The sequence below is a fragment of the Rhyacophila brunnea genome, unplaced genomic scaffold, assembly GCF_057557595.1.
Source record: "Rhyacophila brunnea isolate RB1 unplaced genomic scaffold, BYU_Rbru_1.0 scaffold_4, whole genome shotgun sequence".
Taxonomy (NCBI): domain Eukaryota; kingdom Metazoa; phylum Arthropoda; class Insecta; order Trichoptera; family Rhyacophilidae; genus Rhyacophila; species Rhyacophila brunnea.
This window is the reverse complement of record NW_028233068.1, coordinates 24,262,120-24,282,164: the sequence shown is the minus strand read 5'-3', so window position 1 is coordinate 24,282,164 and position 20,045 is coordinate 24,262,120. Positions and strand designations below refer to the sequence as shown.

At 31.2% G+C, this 20,045-nt stretch overlaps 1 protein-coding gene across 3 annotated transcripts in view; it reads right to left on the bottom strand.

The window, feature by feature from the left end:
• The window catches only part of FipoQ (F-box/LRR-repeat protein FipoQ), a 34,353-nt gene extending 17,073 nt beyond the window's left edge, over window positions 1-17,280 (bottom strand). Inside the window, exons 1-2 of one of the 3 annotated variants that reach the window (XM_085954317.1) lie at window positions 17,178-17,280; window positions 16,166-16,363 (exon numbers count right to left, since the gene is read on the bottom strand). In XM_085954317.1, coding sequence (XP_085810443.1) covers window positions 16,166-16,258 — 93 coding nt within the window. In that variant the 5' untranslated portion in view covers window positions 16,259-16,363; window positions 17,178-17,280. Of the gene's footprint in view, window positions 1-16,165; window positions 16,364-17,131 lie in introns of all 3 variants that reach the window. The other 2 variants (XM_085954319.1, XM_085954318.1) reach the window with 2 other exon arrangements.
• Window positions 17,281-20,045: the final 2,765 nt, after the last annotated feature.

Genomic DNA, 20,045 nt, shown 5'->3' with positions numbered 1-20,045 from the left:
CATATTTTGTTACACACGTCTCTAACATTGATGTCAAAGTGATGATCGTCAGTAAAGACAGTGATAATAGTATATCGACTTCTGTATTGTGATCACACCAAAGCTCGATTCCATATAAATAAAAAGGATTTTAAGTTATACACGTTTTTTATTTTATGGAAGTAAGTAAGTATCGTTAAGGCGACGTCTTTACCTACCAGAGACACCTAGCGGAAAAATACGAAGCTTGCAATTTGAGACATTTTTTTTATAATTTACAATTTCAACTGTGTTAATTAATAAATATGTATCTGAAAATATTAAAAAGAAAAACAAAGATAAACTTACAACTTTAAAAATGTGAATCTATTGAATTGGACCCCATCTTATTATTAGGTATATTTTATGGTCAAATTTATTATTAAGATTTAGTTTATAAAGTTTCTAAGAGATTTTTGACTAATTCACAATTTAAATATTTTTTGTATTTATTTTAAAAAAAAATCGATTTTTATAAAAATAGAAATGTGTATACCATGAAATCCTTTTTATTATAGTTATATAGGTGCATATATTTTAAACTCTTGTACAAATTGGTAGTAATGATTGGCTAATCTTATCATCGTTTGAAAAATCATTACGACCGAATAAATGTATGATATTTATTTATCTTGCATTCAGCATACAACGAAATAATTCGTTGGGAAAATTTTCGCGGACAGATTTGAAAGATTTTGTTATATTTTCTTTTAGTTTTCACCGGAATCCGCAAGATTCCGCTGTTTGAATTTATTTACTTGTTTTTCTAATCTGCCATGGCAGAAGTAACATTATTTTTGTCTTCAAGACACGTGGCGGAACCGTGACGTAATACCATGCCTATGTTCAGGAGCGTAGCAAGGTATTTTAATGCCCGGGGAAGCATTCGTAATACAAAACATGTAAGTACATATGCACACTTAATACCAATCTATACATAAATGTACCTACTAAGTTTGATAGTGTCTGAGTGATTACCATTAACAGAATTAAATAATACAGATTTAATAACTAATAAAAGTATAATTCATACTATGCACAATATATAACACATACGTTATCTAGTGCATAAAATACGTATACGTACATATACATAAGGTATACGTGAGATATACCTAAGATATACACATCGTACTCGAATGCATAAAATATTTGTACATAATATGATAGGTACTTTGTACTGATGTATATCTTAGCTATTATTTATGTGGAAATTCACACTATCAGGTCTATTCTGACATATCACTTAACATTAAAAAAGAGCTAATTGTGAGATCACGTCATTATTTATCACTGTACGTATTCTGCCGGTATTAGGCAGTACGAACATATCCGAATTTGACCGACATGTCTACCAACCTAAATTTTCGTCGTATTACGAATTAGAGATAGCCGACGACAACCGTTTAGTGCAGTGGTTTCCAAACTTTATGTTACTACGCCTCCCTTTAAAAAAATATAATCTTGGCTCCTCCCCCCCTTTATTTCTTTAAATAATACAGATACCTTTTTAAATAGTCAACAATGTACTTACTAATAATAAAATGGAAAAAAAATATATAAATAAACAAGGTTTTACTACTTATATTATATTATTTTTAAATTAATTTGATTTTCGTGCGACGAATGTGCTACATACAACAACACAATCAATTTCAATAGTAGTCAATCCAAATCTATCATCGTTCATTGACAAATGGATTCTATCATGGGCCCCACATCCTGAAGCGGATCCCAGACCAGGATCTTTGGCGGGCCCACCTACCTATCGCTGAGGTTAAGGGTAGTGTGGTGCTCTAATGTAGTGTTTCCTAAATTAAACACGGGAGGTATCATTTAAGTATATCAACCATCATGAATTTGCAACGCACAACCACATATTTAAAATATTTAATAGCCCTGAAACAAAGCAGTTCCCCAGGTGACTTTTTTTTACTATTAATAAAATAATGTGAAAAGTGCATTAGCAAACTAACCAAAGACTCAGTAAATAGAATTTTGTTTGCTTCAATAATATTGTACATATTTCCACATGCCGAACTTATTTTTTTGTAATTTTGATTTCCAAAGCTTAAATTTTTTATGATAGCCTTCACTTTTAGGTGAATTCATTGGTGGTCCTTGCATTGATTTATTCACTCTTTTTTTAAATTTCAACCAAACAGACAAGCTTAACAACAAAATTATCGTTCCTAAACAAATTTGCCTCAAATTTCAACGTTATGATTAAATTTGACCTTTTTATTTAATTTTTTCAAGAGATAGCCAGCGCGTTTCACAGTAGTATAGAAGTAAGGTATTATAAATTTATCTCCATATTATCAGACAGGTTTGCAAACAACCTTTTATAGGACTGTTTTTATGTAGTTTATAACTCGCTGCCGTTTTATAAACCATGCATTTGCAAACTGCAAACCTGTGGCTACATTAATTGTGTTAAACTTTTCGCGCCACCCTTTGCAACACTCCGCGCTTCCCAGTTTAGAAATCGCTGGTTTAGTGTATAGAATTCCTTTCGTGTTAATTTGTAACAATGAAAATAACGGAAACGTGATATAGTGATAACCGTTACGAAATGGCCTGTAAGTATATTAAAATGTATTTTATCCATAGAAATACGTCAATTTTTCGCCCATTTTTCATTTAAGTACATCAAGATTTCCCAACGCGGGCTTTGACGGGACCTGATGGAAGGAGGAGCGTTGTCGTCCCCTGGGCCGTTATGGGGACGTTCGTATATAGAGCCCAATACAGACAAATTGGTAACACATGACCACACCAAACCTTTTCTCATTAGTTATTATTTTTAATTTTACAGATTTTATTACCTATATATTAATACCTATTGAGAATATTAGAAAACGTATACACTAGTGTGTGTAAGTGCAATTTCATCTTGACTAGTTCAATTCGATAAATACCTGCATTCATAATATTAGCTCCAAGTTGTTTTACTTCGAAAATAGCTTTTTGAAATTCAAAAATTACACTTACAATAATTTACTATTAGTTAATATACAGAAGAAAAAGGAGTACTGAAAAACGTTTTTTTAAAGGGGTGTGACCCAAAAAAATTAGTGTAGCTACTATGGTTTACATTTTATACCATTACACTCAAAAATTATTATTGCGTCATTTTAATAAATCACACACGTCTTGTTAGTTTTCTAAGATCAAAAACTTTTCAACCATGTAGGCTTTCGGTTTATTGCTGTAGTTCTCATCCAGCTGATGAATACTAATGTCGAGGGTAACTATTTAGCTGCAAACTACAAAGAGAATTAATATTGTGTTGTACTCGTTTAATTAGGTACAATAAATAATATAATATCTGTAAATATTTAATCATAATAATATATTATCTTGCCCATACGCTGTACGCATCTCATTAAAATAAGAAGAAAGTAAAAATACCTTTTAATAACAGGATTTATTTTATTATCTTATCAATTAATTCAAAAAATATATTTGTATTTACTAATTATAATTATTATTATAACTGGTATCTATGCCCATTGTCACCATCTGGCATATTAATATGCCACCTCTCACTCTGGAAGAGTTCAAGTTTTTACAATTTTCATCGTGTACCGTATTTGTAATTTTTTTACAATTTATCTTGCATCCTGTAAATATATCTGGTCCCTTCTTTTGCTGTCCTAGGACATTCTCGTCTGGCCAAAAAGCTATGCATAAATCAGCAATATAATTAAAATAACACTTTGTCTTCTAATAATTACTCAAATTACTATTTAACTATAAATTAATGAAAACAATGTCTAAATAAACTATTACATAGCTTATTACATCTACAACTATTATATATATCCACTGACAACTAAGATCATGGCCCCAACTGGGGGGCTGAGAGGGCTCTAGCTTAGGGGACTCGGGCTTGGAGGGGGCCCGGCATGGTGGGTCGACCAGTTAAGTGAGATAAACACACACCACAAATTTGCTCTAATAGTAAAAATTAAGTCAACTACGGCGTTATTTCACAAGTAGAATTGTATTTTATAATAATTATTGTAATATTCGCATACTACTTAGTTATCACAAAAGGGGGTCGCGATCAGTGCTTCATAATATGATGCCGAGTGCCGACAATTCAAGTGGATTTATTTAATTAAAATACCAAAAATCAAAGCTAAAAATATTCGGAATACTCTTTATTTTCCATCGAACCTTGGAGTTTGGCGGAATACCAATTGGGGAATACTACTGTAGAACATTACACTGTCCTTAACCTTAGGGATAGGTTGGGGGGCGGCTAAATATCCTGGCCTAGGAGCCCGCTTCGGGATGTGGGGGCCATGCCTAAGATGGTAAGCCTTCATTGCTTGTAAGCGGCAGATTTTAGGATATGGTAAAAAGAGGTAAAAAAGTTTATAATATGTACGCGTTTATAATACCTACCTGACCTATGCCCCACTAGCATTTTTGAGTCTCCACTTACACACGGAACAAATAAATGTGCATGAAATTTTAATGAATATTATTAAGAAACAGAGATTTAGGTACATATTCACAGTTAACGTGATTAAAAGTTTTTACATGTACTTACCTAATGTTGGAGTGAACGAGAAAAGGGGAATAAAGCAAAAGAAGAATGTTAAATATATGTACATGTTTTAGGATAGAGGTCATGTGTAAAAAAATAAGTCGATTTACATAATATAAAATTTGTCAAAATATATATTTGGCCACTATATTTTCTGAGAAGATACGTTAGATTGTAATACATTAATAATTGGAAAACCAGAAGTAGGTATCTACCAATAAATAAAATATATATGTAAAAAACTCTTTGAAATATTAATATGTTATAGCATGTTTCATTGTTGGTCACCTAGAAGAGCCACGGAAGTAAACCAGACATCGCGTAACCCGGTAAAAAATTTATAGTCCCGTTAAGCCTTTTATGTTAGGAATTAATACATTTTGTTTCAATTTCAATACCGAATATATCGGTATTGTCTGATTTTAAAACCGATATTGCAATCGGATTGCGTTCGACTCGCCCCACGCGTACACATACCGTGAGTTACTCGCATAAAAGCAGCATTTTGCAGCGATCTGCGGTAACGTCGGGTGAATAGGTACCACAAATTGCAGTCTGCTACGTTTGAATAAGTCAATTTATGTGCTATATCTACGTGTGAGTATAGCCTTGACGAAAACGGCCTACCCAATATTGCATTTTTCTCATTTATCATCAAAATAAAAATGCCATATAATATTTACTTTCTGTTTCTGGATATTGTATAATATTGACTATATAAATATTATGAATTAAAATGAGAATCCTGTTTCACCGGCATTCTCAGAAATTAGATGTCAACTCAAGAATTTTACAAATATTATATTATTATCAATTTTTTATCTTCCAATCTATGAAAATAAGCCTGTTACAATGAATACGTGATTGTATGCTTACACTAGTTACTCATTGATTATATCGATCGATTATTTCCGATTTTCACAATAACCTACAATATTCCGAATGAGATAAAAACGTACATACTACCGAAAATAAAATTGTGTAAAACATAATTTTATACGATGTTTTTCTCTATAATATTATAGGGATATACCTACATGTACCTACCATACACTTGTATTGTACTTACTATATACAATGGCGATCCTCGCGACTTCATCCACATGCAATGCGGAAAGAAAAAGTAAATAGATAGAGTGCGATGAAAAACTGGTTTGATTTAAATAAAATTTTAGAAACCTATTATTATTTTTCAAATCATTGTGAGGAATAACGGTTGAATTTAGATGTCTGCTCTTATACCCCGCTATGTCATTGCTATGAATATTGAGACACGTCATTACCACCCTCAAATATGCCTGCGTGATCGACAACAGTCAGGAGAAGGCGCGCGTTTTCTTCTCGTACCTCACCTCACCACTCCACAACTACTATCTGACCTCTTGACCCTCTTTTCAAGAAGTTTCACTGATGAGATCAACCTCTACTAAACGCAGTCTATTACAGTGCACGTTTCATTAATATTGTTCAAGTCGTTTTATTTATTTTAGTCGGAATATACTTTATATTTAAGAATATAGAATTACACCTCTTGATTTTAGTATTATTATTAATTAATAATCTCTTATTAGGGTTTTGAATGTTTTGATGATTATAGGTAGGTACGCCTATTGATTTTATTATTACTATTATTAGTGATAGGGGTTTTTTACAAACACTTTCTAACAATTCATATTTGTTTGTTTTATTTTTTTATTGTGATCCTTGACTTAATAGGTAGATGATAAAGTTTTTACCTTCTTTATCGTATTAATTTATTATATAGGGAAGTTAGAATTGTTAATTGTGTTCGTTGTCAGTGTGTATTTACCTTTTGGTGAGGGCACATAGTGCCTGAAGATGCCGAAGGGCGAAACCAGGGTCGCAAAAAACGATTCAAATGGAATAGTACAAAACTTAAATCCATTAGAATTTAAATTCAAATTCCATCAAGTAGGTACATTCGGTCGGTAGTATTAATATTATGAAAATAATGCTAGAAATATGATTCATTCTGAATAAATATAATTCTCCGGAAAAGATAAGAGATTTTTTACTAATCGTGTCCGAGACCTAACCTTATTAAATTTCGTTTCTTCGTTATTACTTTTCATTTTTTTAAAACACTGTTCGATCGACAGACAAGATTCCACGTGGCTTGTCAAGTTTTTTTTTAATTACAAAAATGTAGGTATATACGTGGACCTCTAGACTAACTAAGCTTGAAATTATATATTATAATCAAAACATCAAATTATAGCTAAAAAGTTAAGAATCGAACATGAAAATAATACTTACATAAAGTACATCAAATAATTACATGGGTAGGTTGTAAAATTAACGGTTTTTCAAAAAAAAAATCTTATTGCGTACCCAAAAACTCAAGAATCATCAATAATTAACCATTTAGTTTATGGTTATAGTGGTAATATAACAAAAAAAAATACTTCATAAAATAACTGTGTCACGTATTCGAATTTGGTGATTCCCACATAGATAGATATAATTCAATCAAGAAATCATATCCGAGGTATGTAATGTGGTAGTTAAATATAAATTAAAAGGTCCGCAGTGAATGGGTTCCGCTTATTGCGAAAAGTAATTATCCATTGATCAGACTGGCCATTGCCGACTCAAGTAGAAAGCCGATACATTCACAATGACGGGTCCTACTTTTCCGCCTCTCCCGTTGTCTATAATATATGATAATAGATGACCTGTCATTGTTCTATCGAGTGATCATACTGACGCGTCTATCATGTTCACTCAGGGAATGGTTTGATTTGGATAGGTGAATTACATGATAAATAATACAATGGCATTAACAAACCTTCTACAAATGTAATGCATAGATCAATGCTACATATTTTTTGGAAATCGATATTATCACCGGTTTTTGTGTGAAGGACTAATCTGATTTTGACAGCTGATGAATAACAGGAATGTATATTATTTATAATTTATTAACATGTTTGATTTGAGAATTTTTATAATTCAATTTGAAACGAGAAAGGGCGAATCAATATACCAAGCAATCTGGTATCTGATTTTGACAGCTGAACAGTGGACCACTCGTTGCTTGTGCAAAAAGATTAGCTCAGGCTTAAAATCCATCCCGGATTTAGAAAAATTACACTATTAATATTAATAATCTCGGAAATTGGTGACTGCATTATTGACGATATTTATTACCCGAAAAATATAATTGTATGATATTATGTTATAATGAACACGTTTCATTTAAAGTTTTCCCACAATATATACAATGCTTTCATTTGACCGAGCTTACATTTTTTCAAAATATATTACGCCGATGTAATTATCGAATCCATCATTTTCCTGTTGTTTACTTTTGGTTGCGTTTGAACATTGCCTAGACCAGTGATGGCGAACCTTTCGAGAAAGTTTTTCAAAACTATACGTAAGTCAAATTAATCTTCAATAGATACTCGATATGCCATTCAGTAACTCCGTGTGAAACCATTAAATTGCTTAGTTCTGTACAATAAGGTTAATTAAGGAGCTGAGAATGCAGCATAAGAACACCTTTAGTTAGGCCGCTCATGTACACCACACGTATTACATTTATATGAAAACGGCACCCTTGAATGGCATACGATGTAAAAAATAAAATTTAACGCAAATTAAACTGAATTACATCTTAGGTTTCCAGGGTTTTTCTTGATAGTTATTCTTAGCCCGTATAAAAAATGTTGGGATGGCTATTTTTCTACAACATAAGATTCAAGGTTTTAGGTAAATTTTATGTATTACATTTCACCGTAGCACAGTAAAGTTCGCCGTGTGATTTCTTATCCGAAAGATATGACCGTATACTATACGGTCATGTCTATAGCACCGAGATGAAAAAATACGCGTTGTTCGTGGATCATTGGAGACAATAATATTCCAATTTTATTAGATCCTAACGTAACCTAACTTAATCTAACAAATAATCCAGTATATCGGCTATTTTCAAAATTTGTTTGCCATGAAATTTATCTCAGTACTATAAATACGACCCAAAGAGGTTAGACGGTCTTTAATATACGACCATATATTTCCGATATAACATTTCACAGTGAAGTGTGATACGGCGAACTGCATACGTACCAATTTCCGGATACGAAGTTTCAAGTAATGACGGCGTGCGGCGGAATTGATCTCAAATAGGTAAAGGTAGGTGCCTAAGATAAAGGTCCAGGTTTGTTTCACCTGGACACCTTCGGTGTTATTTCGTACTGTTTCATTCGGAGGTGCAAATAGGGAGGAATCTAAAAGATTATAGACCAAACTATTTGGGGAAAATACGAATTCATAAAATGAACATGGCATATTGATAGTAATTGAAATCTCAATCACAACAATGCAAACCTAGCATAATAAAATTAAAATTATAAAAAATGGTGAAATTTTCTAGTATTGTTAGTCAAGTAAAGAAGTCTCCAGCTATAACGACGGTGCAATTATAATAATATTATGTTTATCATTGTTTTATATTTAGATTGAATCTTAATCGTGATTTAATTTATTCCGAAATCTATTCAGTGAGTAAAGATTTTCAACTCCCTGTTTATTAATCCTCAAATAAAGATAGTTCATTGAAAATTTGTTTTTGTTTATCTTTTTATTAAACGTACTTTATTACCACGTTTTTCTTAGCTCGTATTCTTGTTTGTCCGGTGGTTGTTTATCCAGTACAAATTTTGCAATCGATTTTTAACTAACTTCCCGACTAGCTAGACATTTGAAACTTTTAGAATATATCAGAACACGATGCCAATGCATTCTTTAAATACTTTTAGCCATCTTTAAGTAGAATTGAATTCATTTCCAGTTAATTCTGTTTTGTATGAAAAGTTATTTCGGAAGAAATCCGTAATCCAATCCACTATTATTGGTTGCTAAGAGGGTGGTCCTAGCAACTAAATTATTAATATATATGTGCGTTACTATGGAAATCAAAATGACATTTCAGTATTCTATATGTGTTTGTTTGTTGCAAAATAGCAAAAAAAATGATTTGTTGACAATTGCCTTATTAATTGTTCTAAATTATTAATACATATAATTGTCAATTTTATATGATTCAACAGGAAATTTAAAAACGTGGTATATAAAAAGTTCTTTTTATCTTGTTTATTATTTTTATAGTATCGTTATTATCGAACTCACGAGGGGGTTCGAATCCCGGGGCTGGAAAATTCACATGTTGTTTTAAAAGAAAAATCTGTTCATGCAACTTTCAACCTGAGGAGGCCCATTATAATCCTATGAGGATCAGACATGGATTAAAAAAAATATGAAAAATATACGCCATTTACGGCAAACAAAAATTTCTTTTCAAAATTTGTAAATATTCATCATTCCTTTTCATGTACCTACCTTCTCAATAATATATGAACTGACATAAATAAGTAGGTACTTAAAGGGTAATTAAAACTTAAGGTTAATTAAAATTATTAGTAGGTTATTTAAAATTTAAAGGCTTGCACACACAGACAAAAATGTTTCCAACCTCGTAAAATACGACAAAATTTATTACACATATTACCTATAAATTATTTTAATCTATTATTGAGCTGAGTTTGCCACTTTTCTGTTGCCAACTCTAAACAACTTTCGCAGAAATACGGTATTCAGCTAGTCAACTTAATATGTTACAGATTTTATTATGCTGTCAAAGGAGAGTACTAAAAACTACTCCACTAAGTAGCGCAGCAATTTTCCCGTGAAAAATATGCATTTGTGGGATTTTAAGGGCTCTTAATGGCATCACAGAATCGAAACTTTTCCGCTTAGCCCCCAAAGTCGTTCCAACTGTCATATTACACTGGCCAACGTTCGCCCCTGGTGGTCTGGCCACAAATTTAAAATTAATCTTTGTTCAATTTGACGTATCGTATCGCCTCATAATATGTTTTTTTCAAGAATATTCTGTCAAAAAGTAATTCTTGGCAGAGACACAATGTCCGTTGATTTTGCTTCGTCGCCCTGTCATAAAGTAGTGATGGTATAGGTATAATTAAACATTGTTCGTCTGGCACCTGCATTCTCAAAACTGCTATATTAATACTTTTATAACTAAATTGATTTTGTTTAATACGTTCCCACATTATTGCTAAGCAGCACTGTGTATTATTTTATTTTAAAGGGCTAGATGCAGAACTACGTTGTTCAAGATCCCATAATGCGCTGGAGCCCGGGACACACACTCAACAAAGGCTTTGTTTCCAAAACTTATAATGGAGTTTAACCTCGTAAACTTCAGTTCAATTAATATATTTCACATTCATTTTAGTTTAGTTATAATATTAAGATTTTTACATAAAATAAAACTTTTCGAAAGCTTACTTTATATTTTTAAGTACGATATAGGTACAGAGTAGATTCACTACTTTAAAGGGGCACCACTGCAATACGGTCAGGGCTCTAAATGACCGGAGCGTACCGGATCGCCGTTCCGGTTCATGAGATCCCCAAAATTATCGCTCCGTCTCGTGGAATAAAAATAATTTTACCATCTGAGCTAAATATGTGATATAACAAAAAATCGAAAACACTTATTTTTGTAAAATACGCATAAAATTAGATAACTAGATTAATCGTAAAATTATCGAGCGCTTCGGTTCTTAAAATTTTCTGTTTCAAGCGCTGAATATAGTCAATAGGTACACGGTTTTGATTGCAAAAATGCGGGATAATCTGACTACCTACTGTAATGTTTGAGACTTTCTCGGTTGTTTATTATCATAATAGATTATTAGGTTTTTGCGGCATGTTCTTTCTCCTTCTTTCCTCGACGTTTAAGACTCGTTGCAGAGGCCATTTTCCAGATAAATTGTGTTGATGAAATTTACTAGATGTAAGTATATGAATTTGAACGCTGCAGATGTAAATACATATAAAAAATAGACTTGCCTACGAGAAAATCCGTTCTCTATTCTGGCATGATATTGAAATAAATAATTAACGTTAGCTGGTATTATTTAAGTTGAGGTATAGTTTGGTCGTTCTGAGGATGTATTTGTAGGCCGAAACAATATCAACATCAACAACGCTGTTGGCACTGCAGGCGAAAAAAGCGTCATCCACACGAATCCTATTCTCGTCTGTCAAAACTAGAAATTATTATCCTTACTTATTCCTTAGTTTGTCGCCCTTTAAAATTTGCCGCGATCTACCTACCCCCACAAGACATCACCAGCAGCGGGTCTCTTATGTATATTTACAGGGGCGGCTCTACTTTTAGGGTTCGTAGGGACCATCCCCACATCGTTATCATCTCAACAATACACCTCCGATATTTTTTATCATTGTCATAATATACCTACCTACTTAATTACATGATTAAAAAAACTATTTAATTTATTTTATCCATCTAAACCGGTCGCGATGTTATAGAGATATTTATTATAATTATTATTATTATACTTACAAACAAGTAAAGCAATGATTGTAAATAATGTAGTGTAATGATCATTACGCAGTATTACAATAATTAATTTAATTTAAATACACCCTATTTCATGATGACACCTAGGTATTAAAATTAAAAAAGCTATGGAGTCTATTTTTCGCTGACCGGGGTGTCACTTATTCAAAAGTGATAATGGTAAGTCTATAATAATAATTATTACTATTAATTAAATAAATATTTTGATGCACGCTTTTTAGATGTGATTATGTAACGACTCAGATTGTCATATTGTCTATTCTGAAAAATTACTCATATCCACATTAAAAAAATCATATTATTATAAGTAGCTTGGTAGATAATGTATATTATGAGAAAGTAGGTAGGTATGTATATCTATTAATTAATGGCTAAACCCCGCCATCTAGAAAGTCGTCGAGCCGCCACTGTATATTTACCTACATTACCACAATACAAAACATTGTTACGATGTCAACTTTAATATATTATTTTATTTATGCTGTGCTTAAGTCTTTGGGAGCCATTTGTAAAAGAAGATTAGTCACGAAAACTTCAGTAGACATCTAGTCCGATCTTAAATAAGATTTCGTGAAACGTAATTTAATGAGATCAACCAAAAGATAATACAACGGAAAATTCTCTGTCTTCCTTATTGTAAAAGTGAGTGACTGGTTGACAAAATGAGGATTATTCAGAACCTATCGGTAAAACCAATAACTCAGAACTTATTATTAGGCATCTAGTTTAGTTTAGCGTTTAGGAATAATAGTCGTAGCCACAGAACAGATTGATAAATTATATATTTTTTGTGTTACTTACTTGTTATAAACTGTTACTAAAAGAAAAAAACACAATGAAAATATATCATCCGACATAATGGTGGCATTATTTGTGCAAGTATTATAAAATACGAATATGACAATAATATTATAAGATAGGTATAGGTACGTCATAAAAATCGTTATATTCCGTGGAAATAATCGATTCGATACGTGCATGATCAGTGCCATCTTTAGGTTAATAAAGCTTGAACATATCTTTTTGCACAAGCAACGAGTGGTCCACTGTTCAACAGTCAAAATCAGATCCCAGATTGCTTGACATATTGATTTGCCCTTTCTCGTTTCAAATTGAATTATAAAAATTCGCAAATCAAACATGTTAATAAATTATAAATAATATATTCCTGTTATTCATCAGTTATCAAAGTCAGACTAGTCCTTCACACAAAAACCGGTGGTAATATCGATTTCCAAAAAATATGAAGCATTGATCTATGCATTACATTGAAGGTGTGTTAATGCTAGTGTATTATTTATCATGTAACTTATCTATTCAAATCAAATGATTCCCTGTGTGAACACTGGTGAATACGACAGATGCGTCAGTATGAGCACTCTGTAGAAAAATGACAGGTAATTCTTAGACAACAATGGGAGGGGCGGAAAAGTTAAACCAGTCGTTGTGAATGTATCGGCTTTCTACTTGAGTTGGCAATGGCACGATTCATCACGGGTACTACAGCTTTATAATAATTAAAAAAAACAAGATAGTTTTTTAATCATAAATATTATGGTCATGATTAAAATGACATCTCCAAAAATATTTGTCAGTTACCTGCCCTTATAAAACATAATATTGTCATTTTGTCAATATGTTAATATGTTAATACGCAAATAATTATTGATCAGTGAATTTCATTGAAAACAAAATCATATTCAAACACAACAAATAAATGCAAAAGGGGATAACAAATGCGATATTTCTCTATCCTATTATTTTTATAAGATTAATAAATGATTTTTTGTAACCACTTTCGGCCACGAAGTTAAGTGGTCTGCAACAATATGTTGGGCTGTGTAAACAAATCTTTGATTTCATTTTGGCACCTCATTCTTTAAAATTACAATATTATTTATGTCGGTTTTATTAACACGCAGAACTCGCAAAACATTACCATATTGAATTAAATATATTTTTATAACTTTATAAGTAATCCAATTTCTTTAAAATACCACCTGTATTATAAAGTTTCCAAAAAATTGGTTAACATGTAGGTAGCTTCGGAGTAAGAAATTATTAATTTGGTTGCATATTCAGTAAATATAGATTATAGACACACCAAGACGTTAGGAAAATTACGATAAGTGCAAAATTTATATTTTCGATATTTAGGTACGTTTAAAGTTTTATTAAGTTTTGTTACCTCTTTCATTTCTTTTATAATGCATAAGTACCAAAAATCAAATATATTGTTTAATAGTTGGATTTATAAAATTTCCTATTGTCTCTCGGTTTGCACTATATGAAATTTCCACAAGAGATATACTATTATTACCTATGCATAAATTCACCACATAAATATGACTAGGTATAACAATCCATGACGCGTGCCATTATCTGCACGTAAATAAATATTTAAATAATTACAAGATAAAAAGATCTTTTTATATACCACGTTTATAAATTTTCTGTTGAATCATATAAACTTGACAATTCTATGTACCTATTAATAATTTAGGACAAATAAGGCAATTGTCAACAAATCATTTTTTTTGCTATTTTGCAACAAACAAACAGATATAGAATACTGAAATGTCATTTTGATTTCCATAGTAACGCACGTATATATTAATAATTTAGTTGCTAGGACCACCCCCTTAGCAACCAATAATAGTGGATTGGATTACGGATTTCTTCCGAAATAACTTTTCATACAAAATAGAATTAACTGAAAATGAATTCAATTCTACTTAAAGATGGATAAAAGTATTAAAAGAATCAGGACTCGAAATGGACCGGAACGCACCGGAGCGCCGTTCCGGTTCATAAAATCCACAAAATTATCGCTCCGTCTCGTGGAAATATTAATTTGACCGTCTGAGCTAGATATTTCATATACTTAATAAAAAAATAACACACTTATTTTTATAAATCACATTTACAATTAATGTAGTATAGTATAATATAGTTGATATTTTCGTAAAATTATTGAGCGCTCCGGTTCGTAAAATTTTCCATTTCGAGCGCTGAAAAGAATGCATTGGCATCGTGTTCTGATATATTCTAAAAGTTTCAAATGTCTAGCTAGTCGGGAATTTTGTTAAAAAGCGATTGCAAGATTTGTACTGGATAAACAACCACCGGACAAATAAGAATACGAGCTAAGAAAAACGTGGTAAAAAATACATCACATTCATGTCTATGACAAAATGTTTGCCATATTATTATTATGTCTAAATTGACAGGGTTTTTTTGGGCGGGAAAATATAATTAATCAACTAGTGGAAAAGTATTCTCGTAAATAATTCACACATCGATTATATTAATTACCTAATTACATATTTTATAATAAAAAAAATAGCATTGTATGTACTATGTACTCCCTCAAGACACCAGAGTGAATCTTCCCCTGCATACTCGATAATAATACATTTTAAATACAGATTGATTTCATTTCAAGAAACCTCGACTTGAAAGTGTTAATTAGGAAAACTTAGGCCAAGGCGTGAGGAAAATGTTCCATACTCTGGTGCCTAAGCTCAAAATCATTCGTGAATTATTAAATTGAAAATATCACTGTAGATTTTATTATAGTAGTAGTTGTAACGAGTCACCGCATTCCGATCATTGTTTTTCCAATTCAGAAAATCTGCTAAAGCGAAAATGCCCGCGAATGTAGGTACGCAACTATAAAAATAAGTCGCCACTCGACATTTGGATAATAAAACACGACGTATTAGAATAAACATAATTGTACCTAAGTATCTGCAATGAGCTTCCGATAACAATATTAAGATTTAGCAAATGTTTTATTCTATTTTCAGATTAATTTTATTAATGCAAATGAGACTAAAAGTAAATTCTTTTATATCGACAGATAACTTAGTGCGCCTTTAGAATATTTATATATGAAATTAGTATAATTAGTGACATTTTCAATAAAAGTAGCTTTCAAACTATGCACAGTTGCATTCATAAGTAGATACCTGTTAGATATCGCACATTTGCGGCCTTTATTATATATTATGGTCATCTGTCTGTTGATAAGTTACTTATTCACATTGCCACCATTCAAATACTTAATTTAATATTCTTAAAATACATGCTACCTACGTATATTCCGTGAAATATTATTAATTTTAATTTTCAGTAATGAATTAACTCACAAACTTCTCTCTTCTCCTGAAGCTGCTGTTCATGTCATCTCGAGATATGGCAGTGGAAGCAAAATCCACGCTCAAAGCACCCCACGAATCCATGTTTGGAAGAAGTTATCACTGTCCACGAAGCACAAAAACCAATATTATCTGACTTCCAGACTTAACACTGTTTTCTATAACGTTGAACACGTTAAAATCATTTTCCTGAAGAAAAAAACTCATAATTTAATTTAAGAAACACGATGATTGATGAACGACACTTTTCTAGAGCATTACAAATTTCGTAAACATTAACCACAGAGAGTTTACGAAAGAAATTGCTGATCTACTAATAGGTTATAAAAATATACACAACATTATCGTACGTACCTACCTCCTTAATCATTTATTACTTTATGCCTATGTTAAAAACAAGTATAAGTAAATGGTATGTTTCATATTAAAAAAAAACAACTTAAGGGAAGTTATTATGATCGTAACCTAATTAGTAATTGTGCATAAACTCAACAAATAGGTATATGCAGTAATATATTATTTATAACATAATGTTTAATGATATAAAATAATCAAAATATTTATTTTTGTATTTGAATAGGTACTACTATTAGGTACCTACATATTTTTAACAGAACTAAACATATGTTTAAAAAAAATATCCGTGATTAATGTATTCAATAAAAAGTATTATTCGATTCAATATTTTTCGCGTGCTTCTGATCGCAATGGAAGAATTAAACAATGGCTGAAATTCGAACAAAACAATAGTTAACTATATTAAATGAATTCCAAATCACTTTAGTTAAAACTGTTTTTTAAATAACTAATTAAGTACCTCAAAGGCACTGCCTATTTCATTCCTAATATAATTTTCCAAACTGTCTTTTTATATTAATAATGGTTATGGAGCTATCTATATTTTTGTTATTATACAGCCGGTTGTAAATGTTATATTATAAAACGTAACTGCATTACACTATACAAGCGATTATGGCTGACTGGTATTTATTTTATAAGATACATGATTGCAGTTGCAAGTTACTAGCGCTGTAAAAGCTGCAGAGTTTGTCCACGTTTCAGTCCTGACTAATTTATTATTACACGAAGCTTTCGCATTGTACAACACTCATTCGAAGCTAAGGGACTTATATTCCGTTAATTATAACATTTAAATTGGCAGACCAAAATAAGTACAGCATTTCGCCAGGCGAGTACAGCCCGGTGAAAGAAAATGTTCGAAATAATTACTATAATTAATTTCATCTTATGTATACAATATACTTACCTACATACTTATCACAAGTCCGCATAATATGTAGTTTTGGAAAAAGACGACTAATTATACCTACATAATATTATTATATTACACATTCTCAATAATAAAATTATTAAATAGTGTACGGTGATTCACGGCATGGACACTTTATCCGAAGTAGGTACCTAACATCTTCTATTAAAAACTGAAATAAAATTTGTTAAAAAAATCATTATGTTAATAATTTTTATGTCCGGATCATTGATATATATATACAAGATACAGCATTCCGTACAATAAATGAACAAAATATTGGTAAGTAGGTAATTTCTTTCATCTGGAAATATTCTATAAGGATATTCCTCATTACATACAATGTAGGTACAGTTCAGTTTTAAGTACCTACCACAGAACAGATTAATACATAGAATTCGGATAGCTTATACCCCAACTACACTAACTTTTGAAGAAGGGTTTTGAATGTGTGTATCCTACGAAAATGGAACACACATTATAGACGTGTAATAGTGTGTATTGCAACCTTCAAATACACCAATATTGAATGAGCGTCAGTGTATAAACCGAGATCAGTTTTCAGAACGAAGGAAAAGCTTAAAATGACGTGTCTTGACACGTGTATAAGTTTATCCCATATTCTCCAACACTCGAGATTGGTTGCCTGTTACTCCACACCAGTTAGGTATTTCAGTTCCCATTAATTTTATTCTGTATTCCCTGGTACCTATATACAATATGTATGTATAAGATACATGGCGTTAGCTTACATATGCACTGGCGAATGACAAAACCATAACGATATAAAACCCTTATTACAATGCAGATATAGATCATTTTTCACTTCAATTTGTATTTATCTGTTTATTACGATAGAAAAATAATATACTTAGTATGATTTTGGTAGACTAAAACTTTGATGTTATTTTAATGTTCACATACTCTGTCCATATAAAAAATACCTACGTCAATGAACCGATAGTAAGGTTATTTTTCGTCGTCAGCTTCGCCTTTATACATCTAAGGATCTAAACTCCATTTTATAGAAATAGTATTTCTGCGACATGTTTCTTACAATGTACCTAATTAGGCAAAAATACTGTCAATAAAAATGTCAATAATCTAATAATTGGGTAATGAAGATAATTTATATTATGAATCAAACATTAAGTCATACCTACATTTATAACAAATGAATTTATTACATTTTCCTATTTCAACTCGATGAACTATACAAAAGCTCCAAAGCCCGGGCTTAGGCTTTCGAATCTGCGTTACATGCATTCCATTCGATTTTTTTCATTGTATTTATACTATTATAGCACATAAATTTAATATTGTTTATTTTCTAAAAATATGTTTCAAATTAAAGTAGGACATAACTAATAATATGATCCATACCTAGCTACTTGTTGATACATGAAGCTTTTTTTAATGTGTAGGTACCTATTCCTTATAGTCCTAAAATGATATAGATATTAAATTTATAGTGAAGCAATTAATTACGAAATATGCAATTAAATACAACGCAGTGAATTAGTACCGTAATTAATCAATAAATACCTACCTATCTAAAAACAGTACCAACAAGAAAGAATAATAACCTGTACTTATTTAAAGTGTAAGTCTGGCTACCTTTTTACAATAAAAAAAAACTGTTATAAATGAGCGTTCATTAAACGGTTTCAACTTATTATTACTTATTTTTATCCCTGACAATATTATGTCAATTCTTGATAGAAATAGATAGGTAAATTGTATTTCAACATATAAAACACAATAGTATGTAATAGGTAGGTACTTACTAATTCCACTTAGTCTAATATTATTAATCAGGATCGGTTTCGTCTTGGTTATTCTTAAAATCATTTTTATTTAGAATTAATTGAGCTTCGGTATTAATACACTAAAATTATTACGAAACTTGATTAGATAGAAATAAAAAGAATTTTAAATTAAAAACGTATTTCTTTTCCAGAGACTACAATATAGGTACAAGGTACAACCTACATACGATTTGAATAAACTGGTTATAATTGCTACACTATGATTCAGTTTTTATATTTACTTATAAGGTAGGTATGTAAGCTAAATTATTTGGACTTTGTATCATAATATTATTTATCAATAGGTAGGTAATAAAAAAAACTGGACAAATCGATTACCTATTGAGTTATTTTATAGTTAATTTTGTATAAAATTCTATTTATTGTCATTTACCTAGTCAATATTGTGAAGGCAATGACAATCATTTATCGATACTTTGAAGCATCAATTTTGTTTTTCTTTAGATAGGTACGATACAGGTATTACAGATAGTAGGTAGATACCTATCCATGAAAATAGCATTCAAGTTTTCATGGCGCTTCATTGGCGAGCCAAAAAAGTCCGGGGACAACAAGTCCGATTTGCCTATGCTCTGCTACACTGATCAACGGACGATCAACGAACGAGTAAAAAAACTCGAGCTGTTGTGATTATCGTAATGTCTTCCCACAATCCTGAAATTTTGTATTTTTCACAATATAGAGATAGATTTGTTGAAAATAATCTAGCAATCAAAACAACACCAGTTTTACGTTTTAATTTAAAATTTCATAAATGCATAGGTACTATAAA